This window comes from Pan paniscus, chromosome 1 (assembly GCF_029289425.2).
Source record: "Pan paniscus chromosome 1, NHGRI_mPanPan1-v2.0_pri, whole genome shotgun sequence".
Classification (NCBI taxonomy): domain Eukaryota; kingdom Metazoa; phylum Chordata; class Mammalia; order Primates; family Hominidae; genus Pan; species Pan paniscus.
In genome coordinates, this window is record NC_073249.2 from 214,823,667 (window position 1) to 214,843,467 (window position 19,801).

The 19,801-nt window shown below is 47.7% G+C and overlaps 2 protein-coding genes and 1 non-coding gene across 3 annotated transcripts; all 3 read left to right on the top strand.

Annotated features, from left to right (window-relative positions):
- The first annotated feature begins 791 nt into the window (after window positions 1-791).
- LOC117978273 (PRAME family member 8) lies at window positions 792-3,577 on the top strand. The gene is made up of 3 exons (XM_034951113.4): window positions 792-1,078; window positions 1,461-2,036; window positions 2,952-3,577. Exons 1-3 carry the CDS (start codon window positions 792-794, stop codon window positions 3,511-3,513), a joined length of 1,425 nt encoding a protein of 474 aa, XP_034807004.3. The 3' UTR covers window positions 3,514-3,577.
- Window positions 3,578-5,632: 2,055 nt separating this feature from the next.
- On the top strand, window positions 5,633-5,739 carry LOC129395205 (U6 spliceosomal RNA). The gene has a single exon (XR_008622713.2). It is a non-coding gene; the product is annotated as a U6 spliceosomal RNA (small nuclear RNA).
- Window positions 5,740-10,161: 4,422 nt separating this feature from the next.
- On the top strand, window positions 10,162-11,327 carry LOC129393906 (PRAME family member 1-like). Its single transcript, XM_055098130.2, has 2 exons — window positions 10,162-10,292; window positions 10,769-11,327. The coding sequence occupies exons 1-2, from the start codon at window positions 10,162-10,164 to the stop codon at window positions 11,325-11,327; spliced, it is 690 nt and encodes a 229-aa protein (XP_054954105.2).
- The last annotated feature ends 8,474 nt before the right edge of the window (window positions 11,328-19,801 follow it).

Consider the following 19,801-nt stretch of genomic DNA (forward strand, 5'->3'; position numbering starts at 1 on the left):
GCAGTTTTTTAAAAAAGATATTAAAAATTTACAGTTGGATGAATTTTTATGTCTTGACATGTGAAGTTACTGGTTTCTGTGCCCTTCAGCTAGAGTTCACACACTTGGTGATATTGTGATTTTCTCGAGTCTTGTTCTGAACATGGGATTTATCTCTGCCCTTAGACTCTGTCCCTAAGTGGGTGATTGTGAGTATGTGGAAGGGATGTGTATTGGATCCTTCATCTGAGACTTAGTGTTTCCATCCGCACCTTCCAAGTGCTCTAGAATACTGCCACACTGCTTTTATAGTTTCTCTTATAATTTTTCAAAATAAAAACAAATGGCATTGATTTTAGGGAGTCACTTTAGTCTTCCCCAAGCATGCTAATTGTGTAAACTGAGAATGCAGGCTGTGTGGGGCCACAGGACAGTCATTCTCATTGTTTTTGGGTGGTAAGTAGCAAAAAAATTTCCCTCAAAAAGGTGGAGCTTAGCTTTCAGGATCCTGAGTGACAGATCCCAGTAATCCTGAGTTTCAGTGGAGCAATGCATAGAAATTAATGGGCCACTGGCCACCTGGTCCCCTCCTTGGTGTTTGGAAGACATTCTTTGTGGTAGTCGCAGGGGCACAGATACAGATTTGTGGCCACCAAGTGCAGAATGGAATTGGGGGGAATTGAGGGCTTTTCCACCTCCACCAGAGCAATGAGATTAGCAATAGGAGAAGATGAGGTGATCGTATTTGGCCTTAGAGTGATGCCTTTTCTCTGGATCTGTCCTCTAGAGTTTTCCCTTGCAGATTCATCAAGATGAGCATCAGGGCCCCACCCAGACTCCTGGAGCTGGCAAGGCAGAGGCTGCTGAGGGACCAGGCCTTGGCCATCTCCACCGTGGAGGAGCTGCCCAGGGAACTCTTCCCCACACTGTTCATGGAAGCCTTCAGCAGGAGACGCTGTGAAACCCTGAAAACGATGGTGCAGGCCTGGCCTTTCACCTGCCTCCCTCTAGGGTCCCTGATGAAGTCGCCTCATCTGGAGTCGTTAAAATCTGTGCTGGAAGGGGTTGATGTGCTGCTGACCCAAGAGGTTCGCCCCAGGTGAGGTGACCCAGGTGTCCAGGTGGGGAGGGCCCTTTTGTCCAGGGTAGGGACAGCTGTTTCAGGAGGAGGAGGGGCACAATGGAGGCCCAGAGGCTTCTGATGGTGCCAGTGAGGAAGCTCAGGAAGGCCTTGGCCATTGCCCAGCCCCTCTGGGAAAGGACTGCTCACCATGCAGGGTCCACTGAGGAAACAGAAACTTCTCTTCTAGTGGCTCTGAAAGCTACAGGCAATGGGGATGAGGCAAAATCCGGAGGGAAAAGGGGTTGGACAAAATCAGAGAGGGAAAAGTGGCAGAGAGGAGAACAGCTGATGTCTGGGATGTAAATAAAAGCTCAGGTCCTTGCCTTAGTTTGGAGCCTCTCTTCTCCTTTACCCACAGGCAGTCAAAACTTCAAGTGCTGGACTTGAGGAATGTGGATGAGAACTTCTGCGACATATTGTCTGGAGCTGCTGCATCCTTCCCGGAGGCTCCGAGTCAGAAGCAAACAGCAGATAACTGTCCAGGGACAGGCGGGCAGCAGCCATTCATGGTGTTCATAGACCTTTGTCTCAAGAACAGGACACTGGATGAATGCCTCACCCACCTCTTAGAGTGGGGCAAGCAGAGAAAAGGCTTACTGCATGTGTGTTGCAAGGAGCTGCAGGTTTTTGGAATGCCCATCCACAGTATCATAGAGGTCCTGAACATGGTGGAGCTTGACTGTATCCAGGAGGTGGAAGTGTGCTGCCCCTGGGAGCTGTCCATTCTTGTCAAGTTTGCCCCTTACCTGGGCCAGATGAGGAATCTCCGCAAACTTGTTCTCTTCAACATCCATGCATCTGCCCGCATTCCCCCAGACAACAAGGGGCAGTTCATTGCCCGATTCACCTCTCAGTTCCACAAGCTGGACTATTTCCAGAATCTGTTTATGCACTCTGTCTCTTTCCTCGAAGGCCACCTGGACCAGCTGCTCAGGTGAGGAAGGATGGTGAGCTTTCTCTGCAGACCACAGCAGAGCCTTTCTTTGTTACAGTAAACACCAGTGGGTATGCACTGTGAGCCTGTGAGGAAGTAAGAGTGAGGGGACACTAGAATATCCATGCATTATCCTGTTGGTGGCTCTGTCCTGATATGGGTATCACACAACCATCCCAATAAAGTCAGAGGGATCTCCTGGGCTAGATGCTATAGAGAAGGTGCCAAGCTAGGAAGCTAGCTACTACAGGGTTTAGATCTGATGAGAGTGCATTTGTGAATTCCTCCTGAGGATGTGTGTCTAAGTTAAGATGATGGGAAATAGGGAGGTGAAGAGGGCACTAAAGAAGAGAATGCCCATCACACTCCTATATTTTAAAATATGAGGTCTATCCTCACCTGCCTAGTGAACAGGCAAAATCCTGTGTTTCCCTGTCAGCACCCTGTTTTGAGCTCCAGGTCGGTAATTAATGTATTGAAATACATGATGATAGAATAGAGGGAGAGGGAGCAGGAGTGAAGAATGGTAAAAGTGATAGATGGTTTGCTGATGGTACAGGCATGTCAGGGTCCCCCGCAACCTGGCCACCCCAGCTGATGTTGCAGGATCCTGCCTGGGTTTGTCACTTAGGCCTGTGTCTCCATCGGGCTCCTGTGGCCCAGAGATGTGGTTTTCTACCTGAAAGATGAGGAAAGGGAGCCTTAGAGTTCATGGACTTGATCCAGTCACCTCGGTGATGGTGAAGGACTGAGCCTCGATTGGGACTGCACTGAAGGAACAGAGTCTCCATTCCCAAACCCCAGGTGCTGACTATCCTCAGATGAGCAGAGCAGCCCTGGGTTATGGAGAGCGTCATCTCTCACCCTGAAGTCATCCCCACCTCTCTCCTCTAACTCCTTCTTGTTCTCTCCCAGGTGTCTCCAGGCCCCCTTGGAGATGGTCGTTATGACCGACTGCCTGCTGTCAGAGTCGGACTTGAAGCATCTCTCTTGGTGCCCGAGCATCCGTCAATTAAAGGAGCTGGACCTGAGGGGCGTCACACTGACCCATTTCAGCCCTGAGCCCCTCACAGGTCTGCTGGAGCAAGTTGTGGCCACCCTGCAGACCCTGGACTTAGAGGACTGTGGTATCATGGATTCCCAACTCAGCGCCATCCTGCCTGTCCTGAGCCGCTGCTCCCAGCTCAGCACCTTCAGCTTCTGTGGGAACCTCATCTCCATGGCTGCCCTTGAGAACCTGCTGCACCACACCGTTGGGCTGAGCAAGCTAAGCCTGGAGCTGTATCCTGCCCCTCTGGAGAGTTATGACACCCAGGGTGCTCTCTGCTGGGGGAGATTTGCTGAACTTGGGGCTGAGCTGATGAAGACACTGAGGGACTTAAGGCAGCCCAAGATCATTGTGTTCTGCACCGTCCCCTGCCCTCGCTGTGGCATCAGGGCCTCCTATGACCTGGAGCCCAGTCACTGCCTCTGTTGAATGCCTGCCATCAGGGTGGATATATTTCAAGCTTTCTTCTGGTCATTTCGCAGCTGAAACCTAGGCCATGAGTGCATGTTAAAGGGAGCACAGACCCATCGTTTCAAATGCCTCCTCAGTGTGAATGGGAAAGGAATGAGGATGCAGGAGGGGCAGGACTGGGGGAAAAGTTGACTTGGAGTGGATGGGCTCTTTAGAGACCTGTGTCCCAGAGAATCAGAAATGGCAATCTGAATTGCTAGAGTGAGAATCGGGGAGGAGAGACACATGAGAGGGTTACCCCTGCACAGATGGTTGTAAAGTAACAGTCAGAAATAAAGGGAAACTGAGTGGAAACTGTCTGGTGTCCTCCATAATTGCTTAACATGGCTTAACAATTAAACAATTTAAACCTAAAAAAGTCCAGTTACTGATCGAGCTAATAAGGCACTGATTTGTCTGTGACTGATGAGGTTCAGCTCCTGGAAATCAAGCCATCAAAATGGAATTTGATCATTTGGATCAATTCCCTCCTTTTCTTTTCTTCTCTCTGTGCATCTGTTACCTTCTTGCTATTCTCTGTGCCTATTTAATGGGTTAATACACATGAGAGACGCACACAGGGCCTGAAGCATTCTAAGTGTAAAGTGAGTGTCAGCCCCTGAAGTTAAGCCCCTTCAGGTGCCCTCATTCTGTCCCAATGCCAAGACCCTGTTCACTCTCAATGGGTGGATTCAGAGCTCTCAGTTCCTGACCGTTACCTGTGCTGGGAAAGGACTTCACTGCCCAAGGCGTGGCCCTGCCCTGGAAGGAGAGCTCCACACTGTATGAGCAGGAGCCTCAGGGCATCACTAACCCATGCCTGTCATGGTGGGTAGCGGCCCTTGCTGAATTAAAGTAGTTGTGGCCAATAAAGACATCCAAATTCCCTTTTAGCAAAATGCTGACATTACGGAGGCATATAATACCTATAACATCAATGAAAGACCTTTTCTTAACTCCTCCTTTTTCTCCCTGTGAAGGAAGACTAGTGCATGGTAGTAGGAATCACACATCCTTAGAGGGTGGATAATGATCAAGTGCCTGTGGGTAATTAATGACCACACCTGTGCTGAGGGACCCTACACAAAGGGCACCTAAGTGTAGAACCCTGCCGAGGACTCAGGGGCTGGTGCTGTTGGGCACGAAACAGCCAAGAGGCTCAGTTTCCGTGTAAAATGAAGATGATGATGCCACCACCCTATGAGACTATCGTAGGACCCAATGAGACGGTGCACGGCCAGGACTTGGAATGGGGCCTGGCATACAGTAAGAGCTCAATACATGCATCTTGTTCTTTTTTTTCCCGTCCTAATAGAAGTCCCAGCATTCTTCACCCTTCAATCTCACCTTCTATTCCTGATAACAGGGAGGCAGCAGAAACCCAGGGCAGGCAATGGGACTCAACTTCTACATGCCACCACCACTTAATCATGATTCCCCCAAACAGCAGAGCCTCAGCAGCCAGCAGAGGGTGCGATGGGTGAGGCAGGACTGAGTTCATCTCTAGTGATCATGAGATAAAAATTTCCAACCCATAAGACTCATGTGCCATCTGCTGGTTGCTCAGACCATCTGGTGTAATTTATTGATGCAAACAGGGTGATATTGAGTGGTATCTCCAAAAATCTGCTGTTATGTAAATGTTTATAGAGAATAAATATTGTGATTTATATATAACACATTTATACATATTGAATATATATATAGAAATTTTAATTTATAATGGCAATTTGGTATTTTAAAGTATGTAGTGCAATATTTTAAAAATGTCTGTGGGCCAGGCACAGTGGCTCACGCCTGCAATCCCAGCACTTTGGGAGGCCAAGATGGGTGGATCACGAGGTCAGGAGATCGAGACCATACTGGCTAACACAACGAAACCCCGTAGCTACTAAAAATGCAATAAATTGGCCGGGTGTGTTGGTGGGCACCTGTAGTCCCAGCTACTCAGGAGGCTGAGGTAGGAGAATGGCGTGAACCCAGGAGGCAGAGTTTGCAGTGAGCCGAGAGTGTGCCATGCACTCCAGCTTGCGGGACAGAGTGAGACTCCGTCTCAAAAAAAAAAAAAAAAAAAGAAAGAAAAAAAAAGAAAATGTCTGTGTTGGTCTGGGCAGCACATATACTAAAACTGGAATGATACAGAGAAGATTAGCATGGCCCTTGCACAAGGATGACATGTAAATTCGTGACACGTTCCATATTTTTCAGGAAACAACAGATGCTGGAGAGAATGTTCAGAAATTAGGCATGCTTTGACACTGTTGGTGGGAGTGTAAATTAGTTCAACCTTTGTGGAAGACAGTGTGGCAATTCCTCAAGGACCTAGAACTAGAAATATCATTTGACCCAGCAATCCCATTACTGGGTATATACCCAAAGGATTATAAATCATTCTACTATAAACGCACATGTACACATATGTTTACTGTGGCACTGTTCATAATAGCAAAGACTTGGAGCCAAACCAAAAGCTCTTCAGTGATACACTAGATAAAGAAAATATGGCACATATACACCATTCAATACTATGCAGCCATAAAAAATGATGAGTTCAGGTCATTTTCAGGGACATGGATGAAACTGGAAATCATCATTCTCAGCAAACTAACACAAGAACAGAAAACCAAATACCACATGTTTTCAGTCATAAGTGGGAGTTGAACAATGGGAACACATGGACACAGGGAGGGGAACATCATACACCAGCGCCTGTCGGGCAGTGGGGGTGTTGGGGAGGGATAGCCTTAGGATAAATACCTAGCGTAGATGACGGCTTGATAGGTGCAGCAAACCACCATGGCATATGTATCGCTATGTATCCCTATGCACATTCTGCACATGTATCCCAGAACTTAAAGTAGATTTAAAAAATGCTTAATGTGGTTTTGAGTCTCAAATAAAATGACACCTTCAAAACTGATTTTGAAGATCAATGAATAAGAAATGCTCTTATTTAAAAATATTTGAATTTATACAATTTTGGAGCTGGAAGGAAGTGCAATATTTTTAGGGAAATATGATTTATTTTCTGAGAGCAGTTATAAGGTCACAGTGAAGTTGAGCAGAAAGTAGAGCATTCCCACATACTTCATGACCCCACTCTAGCACGGACTCCTAAAGGATCAACGTCCTGCCCCAGCGTGATCCATTTGTTCCAATGCATGAACCACACGAACCATCCTTATCACCCAAAGTTCATAATTAACATTAACGGTTCACATCTGGTGCTGTATATTCTATGAGCTCTGATGAATTGATGATGACAAGTATTCACCCTTATAGCATCATGCAGAGTAGCTTCAGTGCCCTAAAAATCACCTGTTCTCTTTCTATCCATCCCACTGTACCCTGACTCCTGGCCCCCCCAGGCTTTCTACTGTGTCCATAGATTTGCCTTTTCCAGAATGTCATGTGGCCTTTTCACGTTGGTTTCTTTCACATGGTTATGTGCATTTACTTTTTTTAATGTCTTTTAGGACTTAATAATCTACACTGTCAGGATGTGCTACAGTATATACATCCATTTATCTGCTGAAGAACATGTTGGTCCCTATTAAGTTTTGTCTATTGTGAATGTAGTGGTTAAAAACATCCAGGTTTTAGGTTTTCTCATTTGGGTAAGTGCCAAGGAGCGTGGCTGCTGGGCCATGTGCCTAGGTTGTGTTTGATAATGATTTTTTTCCTGGACAATCTCATGTGGTAGACAGAGATTGCTTCTTCAAGGGGAGGGACTGTGTCTCTGTCACCCTGTGGTCCCACAGCAGAGCATGGAGCCTGGCAGGTGGCTGTAAATGCTTATTGATCACATAGTGCTTAGAAATCACTTTATAGCCACTACAATGCAAATGTCGGGCAGTCAACATGAGCTGCCATCAATAATATAAACACGTTGAATATGGATGAAGTCACCCTCCTTTTGCCGGGGTCACTACCTGTGTGTCACGGCAGTGCCGTCATCACATGGATGAACTTCATGTGTTTTTTATAGATTTCCCCCCATGTAATACAGGACACAGTCTTTAAACAAAGAGTCACCAGGGTTCCTGATGGCCACTGGCCTGAGTCTGTCCCCTTGGAACTAAGGGCCCTCATAACTGCACTTACCTACCACAGGCGTCCCTGTAAGCACCACTAGAGGGCGAGCATCTTCACCAAACCTGATGGACCCAAGAAGTCTGACCTGAATGTCTCCCTGCTAGGCAGGAGTCCTCAGAGGAATCTTCTATCCAGTCCAGATGGAGGGAACTGGAAGAGTCTCCTCAAACCCAGGACCAACAAAGAGATTCCCTCCAAGATCCCAATTAGGGGGCCAGGACAGGGACTGAGAGGGAACAGGGAAGGGAAGGCACCATAGGTCCCAAAACCTGGAACTGATGGAGAAGGTCCCCTCCAGAAACTGTTTGGAGAGAACCAGCTGGGAAGAATTAAAGTCTCTGAGATCTTCCACCTAAGAGCTGGACATCTGAATTCAGGAAGACTTACCCGAGGCCTTCCCATGGCGCAATCGAGAAGAGCTCACGGGGCTCTTGCCAGTGCAGGATGCATTGGTTCTGGAGGCATCAGGAAGAAATCGGAGGTCCCCTTTGAATCCCACTTCTAACACCAATGAGGTCCACTAAAAATTATGGGGTCTATAGATTTAGAAAAAAGGAGCGTAATTTCTTCTAAAGGTTTACAACCTGCTCGCTGGGAAATGGGCCTCCAGGCAGGACCTGAGGCAAGCGCTTGGAGGGAGGGAAGGTGACGCAGGAATCTATGCTGCACCTGTAGGCCGCCAAGTGTGCATATTCAGCAGGTTATTGGAGCAGCTATGAAAATTCACAGGGTAGGGGATGCATGCATGTATGGTGAGCAAATATACATGTCACATACGTCCCAGGTTCACCTGGTGGTTGAGGCTTTACATTTAAATGCATTATAATTAGGTTCTCTGCATCCAAAGGTGAAGTTGGGACATGAAGGTCCCCAATTCCTAACTAAAGGGCCTGGGGAGTCACCTTCTACAAATCACAAAGTCCCCTCAGAGGGGGTTTATTTAACCCTATATAAAGTGGCTTGAGGCTGAGCGCAGTGGTTCACGCCTGTAATCCCAGCACTTTGGGAGGCCAAGGCAGGCAGATCACTTGAGGTCAGGAGTTGGAGACCAGCCTGACCAACTTGGAGAAACACCGTCTCCACTAAAAATACAAAATTACCTGGGCATGGTGGTGCATGTCTGTAATCCCAGCTACTCGGGAGGCTGAAGCAGGAGAATCGCTGGAACGCAGGAGACGGAGGTTGTGGTGAGCTGAGATCACACCATTGCACTGCAACCGGGGCAACAAGAGCAAAACTCCGTCTCAAAATCCATAAATAAATAAATAAATAAATAAATAAATAAATAAAATAAAGCGGTTTGTTTTCCAGCCTGACTCAGGGTAGCCCAGAGTCTTCTGATGGTGCTGGCAAGGAAGCTCAGGGAGGCTTTGGCCATTGTCCAGATCCTCAGAGAAAGGACTGCTCACCATACAGGGTCCACTGTGGGAACAGAAACCTGCTTTTTCCCAGTGGAAGGTAAAGGGACTAGAAGTGGGGAGCAGTCTGAATCAAAAGAGAAACCGGACTGAGAAAAGTCAGAGAGAGAACAGGGAGAAATGAGAATGAAAGCAAAAGTCAGGGATGGCTCCTTCTAAATTCTGAGCTTCTCCCTTACTTTACCTATAGGAGGTGGAAACTTCAAGTGCTGGACTTGCTGGATGTTGATGAGAATGTCTGGGCCGGATGGCCTGGAGGCTAGGCCCTGTCCTCCTCCCCAGAGGCCATGAGTAAGAGGCAGACAGCAGAGGACTATCCAAGGATGGGAGAGCACCAGCCCTTAAAGGTGTTCATAGACGTCTGCCTCAAGGAAACACCCCAAGATGAATGCCTGAGATACCTCTTCCAGTGGGTTTACCAAAGGAGAGTTTTAGTACACCTGTGCTGTAGTAAGTTGGTGAATTATCTAACACCCATTAAATATCTTAGAAAGTCATTGAAAATAGTCCACCTGAATAGTATTCAGGAGCTGGAAATTCACAACATGTCCTGGCTGCATCTGATAAGAAAGCTTCATTGTTACCTGAAGGAGATGAAGAATCTTCGCAAACTCGTTTTCTCCAGGTGCCATCATTACACGTCAGACAATGACCTCGAGGAATGGTTACTCACCAAATTCAGCCTGTGTTCCTCAGGCTGGAACACCTCCAATTGCTTAAAGTAAAATTGATCACCTTCTTCAGTGGGCACCTGGAACAGCTGATCAGGTGAGAAAGGATCGTGCACTTTCTCTGCAGACCACAGCACAGCCTTTTTTTGTTACAGCAAATGCTAGAAGGCATAACTTTTGTGTCAGCCAGTGGTGACATCACAGTGAAGGGGACACCAGAATATCAACACATTGTCCCGTTCAGTGCTCCATGTTCTGGAGTGGCTATCACAGGATCTCTGCAATGAGGGCAGCGGGGTTACCTGGGGTAGAGGCTAGAGAGCTACATCATGTACAAGCCAGGTAGTGGGGGTTTCAGCTCTACTGGGGGGTGCATATGTGAATTTCTTGTTACAAAGTGTGTTTCAAGTTGATATGATATAAAAGAGGTAATAGAGGAGGGTATGAAAGGAGGGACAGCGCATCAAACCTGTGCATTTCACAGTAGAAACTCTGTCCTCACCAGCTTAGTGATCACAAATGATCCTGTCTCTGATTCCCTGTTTGTAAAAGGTTGTTTTGAACTCCAGGAAAGGTAATTGACATGGGAAATGCATGCTTCCGGGATGGAGGTGAGGGAGTAGGCGTGAAAGTGGTAAAAAGTGACAGTTGGTTTGCAGATGCAGGCATGTCAGGGAGCCCCTGCTGACATGTAGCTCTAGCTGATGACCCTAGACCTTGCTCAGTTGAGTTCTTCGTGCACATCTCCCACCGGGTACCTGTGGCCCAGAGATGAACTTTTCTGCTAAAAGATGAAGAAAAGAGGCTTTAGTGATGTGATTTTGTGGCCTTGAACCAATCACACAAGCAATGGTGAAAGGATTGAGGCTAAACTAGGACTGCCCCTGAATGATCAGAGTCCTCATCACAGAGCAACTTGCATGTGGACCATCATCACATGATGGGAATAAACTTGTGTTTGGGTGAAGCAGACATTTCCCTTTCAGTTATTCCCCACCACCTTCATCTAACTGGTATCACTGCCCAGAACTAACTTCTTGATCTCCACACGTGCCTCCAGAACCCCTTGGAGAACTTGGAGTTAACTTGTGGCTACCTATTGGAAGAGGACATGAAGTGTCTCTCCCAGTACCCAAGCCTCGGTTACCTAAAGCATCTGAATCTCAGCTACGTGCTGCTGTTCCGCATCAGTCTTGAACCCCTCGGAGCTCTGCTAGAGAAAATTGCTGCCACTCTCAAGACCCTCATCTTGGAGGGCTGTCAGATCCACTACTGCCAACTCAGCGCCATCCTGCCTGGCCTGAGCCGCTGCTCCCAGCTCACCACCTTCTACTTTGGCAGAAATTGCATGTCTACGGATGCCCTGAAGGACCTGCTGCGCCACACCAGTGGGCTGAGCAAGTTAAGCCTGGAGACGTATCCTGCCCCTGAGGAGAGTTTGAATTCCTTGGTTCGTGTCGATTGGGAGATCTTCACCCCACATCGGGCTGAGCTGATGTGTACACTGAGGGAAGTCAGGCAGCCCAAGAGGATCTTCACTGGTCCCACTCCCTGCCCTTCCTGTGGCTCATCACCGTCTGAGGAACTGGAGCTCCATCTTTGCTGCTAGGGAAGGCGTGCCTAGTGGGGTTGATAAATCCAAACTTCTCTTCCAGGCACTTGGACACTAAAATCTAGTATGTAGGTGCAAGTTATGTTTGTTTTTTCTTATTTCCTTTTTTAATAAATCTAAAATTTTATTAAAGCACATTTGAGACAGGGTTTCGCTGTGTTGCCCCAGCTGGTCTGAAACTGCTGGGCACATGGGATTCTCCTGCCTTGGCCTCCTAAAGTGCCAGGATTACTGGCATGAGTGATTGTGACCAGGCCACATGCAACTTACAGGAAGCACAGAATTCTTTGCTTCAGGCAGGTGCTCAGTATGAGGGAAAAAAGATAACAGCAGGGGGCAAGACTAGAGGAAAATGTTGAGGTGGAGTCAATGAGACCTTACGGGACCCATGTCCTACAGAGTCAGAAAGAGAAGCTAAAGTCCTACAGTGATGAGAATGTTATCCCTGCAGGGACGGTTACCAAGGAATATCAGAAATAACCTCAATGAAAACTTTCTGGTGTCCTCTGTATTTGATTGACTTATTTTAGTGATTTATACATCAGAAATCTCTAGTTATTGAGTTACTGATGGAAAAGTATCAAAGTACTCTGTTGTCTGTGATTGAGATTCAGCTGCAAAACATCTAATTCCCACCCATTCTTTTTCTTTGCTTTTTTTTTTTAAAAATAATAATAATAAAAGACAACATCTTGCTTTGTCACCCAGGCTGCAGTGCAGTGGTCCCATCTGGGCTCACTGCAATCCTATCCTTTGGGGCTCCAGTGATTCTCATGCCTCAGCCACTCTAGTAGCTGGAATTGCATGCAAGTGCCACCAAGCCTGCTACTTTTTGTATTTTTAGTAGAGACGCGGTTTTTCCATGTTGACCAGGCTGGTCTTGAGCTCCTGGCTTCAGTGATCTGCTGACCTTGGCCTCCCAATGTGCTGGGATTACGGGTGTGCCAATGATCTCCACCCATTCTTTACTTCTCTTCAGTCATCTGTTTTTTCCTTACATTTTCGCCTGCAAGGAGCAGCTCAGTCAGGCACAAAGGGACGGGCAGAGAGGGGCCCCGAGGAGAAGATGGGCTTGAGGTGGTAGGCAGAGCTGGGATCAAGCTACAGGGGCCTTTGTTGGGAAGCAGAAATGGCACTTAGTTCAATGACCTGGCCAGCTATGGGGCCACTGTGCCCACCCTGCTAACAGTGCCAAGTTCCTGGGTGTCAAAGGGAGGTTCTGTGCTAATCCTCCTGGGGCTGCATTTCCAAGATCTGCCCCCCACAGGGGTGACCACGGAGACTGACGTTCCTAATTGCTGGGTCTGGGGACCACGGTCCACTCCTGGAGGCACCCCACCTTGGCAGGGTTGTGAGCCATGCCTGTGCCCCGTGTTCCTGGGGCAGACAGCTGTGCCACCCACACCCTCTCATGGCTTAATTAGACCCGCTCCCAGGTCTGGAGCCTCTACAAAGCCTCAAACTCACTCCTCACTGCCTGCTGTTAGCCTGCAATATTCTTAACTAGAGTGCAGTTGGGGCTCATTAAACCAGACCCAGAAGCATTGGGTTTGTTTTTGCAGGGTTGGCCAGAGCTGCTGTGAAACTGCATCTCACCTGTCACCTCTGTGGAGAAACACAGAGAGAGGGCATAACTGAGGCTACGTACACTTTGAACCTGATGGGATCCTGGGACAAGAGGGAGTCCTGGCCCTCCTGAGTTGGCAGGACAGTAGCTCCAAAGGCACAACTGAAGCTGCCCAGGTCACAGTTCCAACCAAGGTCCCCCAGTGCTCTTGAGGGCTCAGGAGGTCTCCCCTTCTCCTGCAGCATGGGGGTGTCTGCTCCCACTGTGTGGTCCCTCCTGGCACCTGCTGTAATTTTGGAGCGGGCTTGGGGTCAAGCATGTATGCTGTGGCAGCCCAGATGAGTGTGTGCATGCTCAGGTTAGTGCTGATGCACCGTCCGCCTGCTGTCTTGAACACTCTGGGCTTTGGGCCCTGATGAGCATGGGAGGGAGGCTGAGAGGGGGCTGAGGACAGATCAGTGCTGGCCTTTGGATGCTCCTTGATGCAAGTGACCTGGGCGCCATGGGTGGTGGTGGGAGGCAGACAGACACCTGGATGGGAAGACGAGGGTACCTGGTGAGGCTCTACCTTGTGACCAAGGAGGGCCTGAAGCCCGTGGGCTGGTCCACCAGTGCTATGGACCAGAGTGGGAATATGTGGTGCCTTTTCTGTGCCTGCCAATGGCTACCTATGACCCAAGCAGCACATACTTCCTTCCCCATGATGCCCCAAAAGCCCCAGACTCAGGGAAAACATCAGGATGAACAGTGGCAGAGTGAAACTACCCATTCTTGGGATGATTTTCCTGCAGAGACAAGCAATCCACTCTGGGGCCTTTTCTCTACTGAGAGCTGTGGAGATGATGAGATGACTTTCCTGGAAAGAGCAGCAGACACCACTGTGTACTCCAGGGACAAACATGGAAGCTGCTTTTGCTGTGCCTGGTTCATTTGCAGCCTTGCAAAAATCTGGCACCTGTGCTGGCACCTGGAGCTGCCTGCCCCACTGCTGCGGGAGCCAGTGACTGTCCAAAGTGGCCAGACCCCCTGCTCACTCACACACCCCTCACTGCTCCAGTCCTGACCCTCCCTTAATAGGCATGTGATCCAGGCCTGAAGCATGAGCCAAGCATAGTCTACCAGTCTGAGTGGGCAGAACAAACCCAGTGAACCCCATCAAAACTCTGGCAAAGGTGCCCCCAGCCATAGAGGCTTCTGGCCAGAAAAGTCACATCCCAAGGATTTCATAAGAGAAAATTACTTAAACACAAAGAAAGACAATAAGAAAGGAAGGATGGAAGAGAGAAGTCTCTAACCAACCAGAAAACAAGAAATTAAATGGGAGTACTAAGCCTTTATCAATAACAACAATGAAGACAATTTATCTCAGTTCTGCAAGTGAAAGGCTTAGGGTCGTTGAATGAGTAAAAGAATAAGACCATACTATATGCTGTTTTCCAGAAACTCACTTCACCTATAAGGACACATGTAGTCTGAAAGTGAAGGGGTAGAAAAAGATATTCCATGCAACACACCTGTATTTCCAGCTAACTGGAAGACTGACATGGGAGGATCATTTCAGCCTGAGAGGCCGAGGCTGCACTGAGCCGAGATTGCACCACTGCACGCCAGCCTTAGAAACAAGAGTAAGGCTCTGTCTTTCAAAAGAAGAAGAAAGAAAAGAAAAGCAAAGAAGATGTCTCTTCACATTTTATGCTGCACAGGCATTTTTTTTCTGATCTGCACTGCACTGCCAAGCCAGGTGTATTCTGTTGAGCTCACTTTGCAGCTGTCTTGCTTCTTGTTTATCCTAAGTGGCACCCAGAATAGTAGGTGGCACATTGCAGGCACTCAGTCAAAGGTTTTTTTTTGTGTTTCACATTTTTTTGTCTGTTTTGTTTGTTTGTTTGTTTTTGAGACAGAGTTTCACTCTTGTTGCCCACCCAGGCTGGAGTGCAATGGCGTGATCTCAGCTCACTGCAATCTCTGCTTCCCGGGTTCAAGCAATTCTCCTGCCACCACACCCGACCAATAGGAAGGGGAGGCACTGGATGTTAATAGTGTCAAATGTGCCAAAATCTTCTCTGTGGTTTTTCCCCAGAGTCTCCCCCTCCAGGGCCACCTGAAAATCCTCAGCCCTGGACAATGCAAGATTTTTTTTGACTGAGGATCACTGTGCTCCTTCTAGATCCACCAGAAAGTGCCAGGCAGTCTGATAGGTCCTGGTTTGACTTACATCTAGCAAGACCTTCACCTGGTTGGCACGAGTAGATATGGGGTCACTTGGATGACAGGGACTCCAGTCCAGACCCCATTCTACCCCATTCCCTCCTGCAAAGATCAATCCTCACAGTCCTATGAGGCTGTGGCAAGTGCAGAGACGGAACTGCACCATATCCAATGTGCCTCCCTTCCCCTGGCCTCACACCAAGTCTCCCTCCCTCTGACATGTCCCTTGTCTTTGCATCCAGGGTGGATGTTTGCCATTGACTCTCTCTCCCCATGTCTCCCTGCTAGACTGACTCTTTGCCCCTGGGGTGAGATGGGGCAGCCACTGGAACCTCATGTAGACCAGGGTGAAATCAAAGGGCCTTAGAAACTCACAGCTCCACATCCAGGCACAGGTCCTTTGAGGATCTCAGACACAAGTCCACAGCTTATCAGGGACGCGGCTCTGTGAAAGCCAAATAACCCGGCCCCCTACCCTGCTGCCATCTCTCTCCTCTGTACTTACTCTGGCCCACATCAGCTCCTCTGGGCCACTCCCTTTCTGGGCCCTGTTCTTTTCCTTAGTCCCCCTGGCTCCATCCAGGCTGCAGCGAGTTCCCAGACCTCCCCAACCCCAGGCTGCCACAAGTACCTTCTTAGGCATCCACTCTGCTCTCAGAGTGAGCTTCTCCTCAGATCTTTATTGGGGAAAAAAGGAGGGCAGCCCCTGATCTTGGAAAAGACAGTCACAAATGCGACCTGGAATGAGATCCTGTTGAGGACTAAAGAAGTCCAGCAGGGCCTGAACAGTGATTTCTACTGTTAGAAACATGGAGAGGGCAAACACCACGGGCAAAGAAAGCCCTGACTCAGAAACAGACTTACTGCATTCCAGGTGCAGCCTCGTCAGCTCTAAGACTGGGCAAGGGGATCCTAGAAGGGATGGGCCCCTGCACTGGGACCTGTCCCAGGCTCTGCCAATAGCCTGGCACTTCTAGGAAAACCAGAGGAGTCAGCTCTTCCTGTGGAAGGCAGACAGACTTCCCCTCCATTGGTCCTGGGTGCCTCTTTAGGTCCAGAAGAGCAGCTGAGGAGCTCCCTGTTTTGTGCCTTACTATGTGCACCCAAAAAGCTCAGTAGAATTTGGGGAGAATGTATGAGTCACTGCTGATTCCAGGGACAGTGTCTCTCAGCACTGTTTGTGGCCATAGTCCTCGGTGCAGGAGAGATCGGCTGACATTTCCAGGAAGCAGAGGATTCAGCTTCTCTCACAGCTCAGGCTGGGGGAGGAAAACAGAAGTTCAGAAATATTTTAGAGACCCCCATCAAAAGCCTGGAGAAGCTTTGGAATCCCAGTAGAAATTCTGTGAGTGGAATTGAAGTCAGGCCGTCCCTTCAGATGGGCTCTGAAAGCTACTCTGACCTGGACAGCAGAGGAGCACCTTCAGAAGCACATGCAACCAGAACATGGTAGAAAGACCCCCCAAACTGCAGGATTCTCACTGGGGTCCTGAGGATGGTGCAGGATTCCCCCAAGGGGTTCATTGTTCTCCCAAATTCTTCAGATACACAGCTTGCACCATTCATGCTTCCAGATTGAAAAGTCTCCCTCCTTATGTCTGACCACACCGCTCCTCTTTGGGCTCTGCCCCAGCTCGCACACTCAGATTCACTCTTCCCAAGCTGGTATTCTGAGGGAAGCCCATCACGTTTGTGAGTAATGATGCTTCACCTTCCAGTAGGAACCAAGACTGTATCTGCCCTCTCTGCCCTCAAAGACACTGTGATGTTTTACGAGTCTGCATTATGTCTTTTGTAATTAGGTTTTTTTAATTTTTAAACTCAATCTAGAAGGAAGTCTTTCAATCCTTTTGTCTAGATGCCCACAAAATACCTGCCGTGTTTTATGTTGTCTTGGTTCCCTCCTAGAGTCCCATTAGAACAGTCAGTACTGTCCAGCCCAACCTCCACCTCACTTTGTAATTTAGGCCTGATTTCTTTCAGTGATGCCTTGACCTTAACCTTGAGATAAATTACACCCTCAGTAGTTCCTGTCTTCCACCTGAATGGGCATATGATCTACCATGTTAGGTAGCACAAAACCCAGGTGACCAGTGGATACACTGAGATTTTATTGTGTTTTTAGGGATGATATCACTGTCTTCTTAAAGCTCTTTTAACTCTGAAAAGTTTTGATACTTTTGATGTGACCAAAGGTTCGCCAATAAAGATACCATATATATATATATATATATATATATATATATATATGTATTTCTAATGTCTGAAACAGATTAAACCCTTCCCTGTATCACTATGAAGGTCACATATTAGTCAAACTTTACCAATATTTATGGAATAAGTGAATAAATGAGTTTTAGTCCTTCACCCTATTATTAATTCTTTCACTTTCATAAATCCATATCTAATTTAATCACTTAATAAGAAGAAAGTTGAAAACTCAATCACCATTAACTGGGTGGAAGTTCAGGATCCAGTTGGATGTCATTTTTGGATTGGAAGTTGGTAATTGAGAAGGGGGTCGTGGTGAGAAAAGTCAATAAAACTCCTGAAGATGCACAGAAGAGACCCAAAACCCTGGCTCCTGGAGCTACTGCTTGATTCTCAGAGAGGTCCCAGCACCCTGCAAAGTGAGTCCAGATCTGGCAAGTCACCACTTATTAGGGATGTGCCCGTTTGATCTGATGTTCTGTATAGCATGTCACACAAAAGTCTGGAAGACACTAGCACATACACTGTGAAGAGAACTCTCAAAAAAAGGGAAGGTTATAGAAGACACTTGCTCTGTGTTTTTGGAATGTTTTGCATTGAGAATTCTGTCCAGAGAAGGCAAAAAGAATGAAAAACAAAGGAAGCTCACCCACATGTACCTCTATGTACCTTTTACCATACTGGACTTTCTTTTGTTTTGTTTTCTTTTCTCTCTCTCTCTTTTTTTTTTTTTTTTTGATATGGCATCTCACTCTGTTGCCCAGGCTGGAGTGCAGTGGCACGATCTTTGATCACTATAACCTCCACCTCCTGGGTTCAAGCAATTCTCCTCCCTCGTCCTCCCCAGTAGTTGGGATGATACGTGCCACCACGCCCAGTTAATTTTTGTATTTGTTTTTATTATACTTTAAGTTTTAGGGTACATGTGCACAACGTGCAGGTTAGTTACACATGTATACATGTGCCATGTTGGTGTGCTGCCCCCAGTAACTTGTCATTTAACATTCGGTATCTCTCCAAATGCTATCCCTCCCCACTCCCCACACAACAGGCCCCAGGGTGTGATGTTCCTCTTCCTGTGTCCATGTGTTCTCATTGTTCAATTCCCACCCTATCACAAGGACAAAAAAAAAACACCGCATGTTCTCACTCATAGGTGGGAATTTTTGTGTTTTTAATAGATACAGAGTTTCACCATGTTGCCCAGACTGGTCTCGAACTCCTGACCTGAAGTGATCCATGCGCCTCAGTCTCCCAAAGTGCTGGGATTACAGACGTGAGCCACCACACCGGCCCAATTGCTGGACTCTCATGACACACATGGATATGGTATCACAAAGGCAATTTTTTCCATAATCCAATTTATTTATATTATTGGTAGTGAGCTAATGTTGACGTCCCCAAGTTAGCAATTCAGTGGCTATACCCATGACAAACGTTTCCATGCATCACGTGGTCAACAGCATTTGCTCCTGGGTTCAAGAGATTCTCTTGCCTCAGCCTCCTGACTCTCTGGGATTACAGGGGCCCGTCACCACCCCAGGCTAATTTTTTGTATTTTTAGTAGAGACGGGTTTTTACCACATTGGCCAGGCTGGTCTCAAATTCCTGACCTCGTGATCTGCCTGCCTCGGCCTGCCAAAGTACTGGGATTATAGGCATGAGCCACCACGCCTGGCCATTAACCATTCTTAAAATATCACATTGCATTCTTTAAAAGTTTTATATCTTTCATATACGTAAATTACAACACAAATATTTATACTCAACTAGTATTTACATTATAGTAAATTTTCTTTTCTTGCTCTGTCCCCCAGGCTGGAGTGCACTGGTGCGATCACAGCTCACTGCAATCTTCGCCTCCCGGGTTCAAGCGATTGTCCTGCCTCAGTCTCCTGAATACCTGGGATTACAGGCGAATGCCACCACGCCCAGCAATTTTTTTGTATTTTGAGTAGAGACAGGGTTTCACCATGTTGGCCAGCCTGGTCTCAAAATCCTGACCTGAAGCGATCTGCCCACCTCAGCCTCCCAAAATGCTGGGATTACAGGTGTGAGACACCAAGCCTGGCCATGACAATAGCCTCAGCCTCCCAAAGTGCTGGGATTACAGACATGAGCCACCGCTCCTGGCTCATAATAGTAAATTTTTAAAAATACCATATAATATAATCCTTGCAACATTAAATTACACCATCTGGTCTGATCTACCAGCAGATGGCACCCGAGACCTATGGATTGGACATTTTACTCTTCTTAGGAATGAATCCAGTCCAGAAATGCCCACCCTGCCCCCTGCTGGCTCCTGGGGCTCTGCTGTTTGGGGGAGTCATGATGAAGTTGTGGCAGAGGGTAGAAGATGAGCCCCATTGCATGCCCTGGGTTCTTGTTGCCTCCCTGTTAACAGGAAAAGGAGGTGAGATTGAAAGATGAAAATGGCTGGGACTTCTGCTGAGAAGAGAAAAAAGAACAAGATGTATTCATC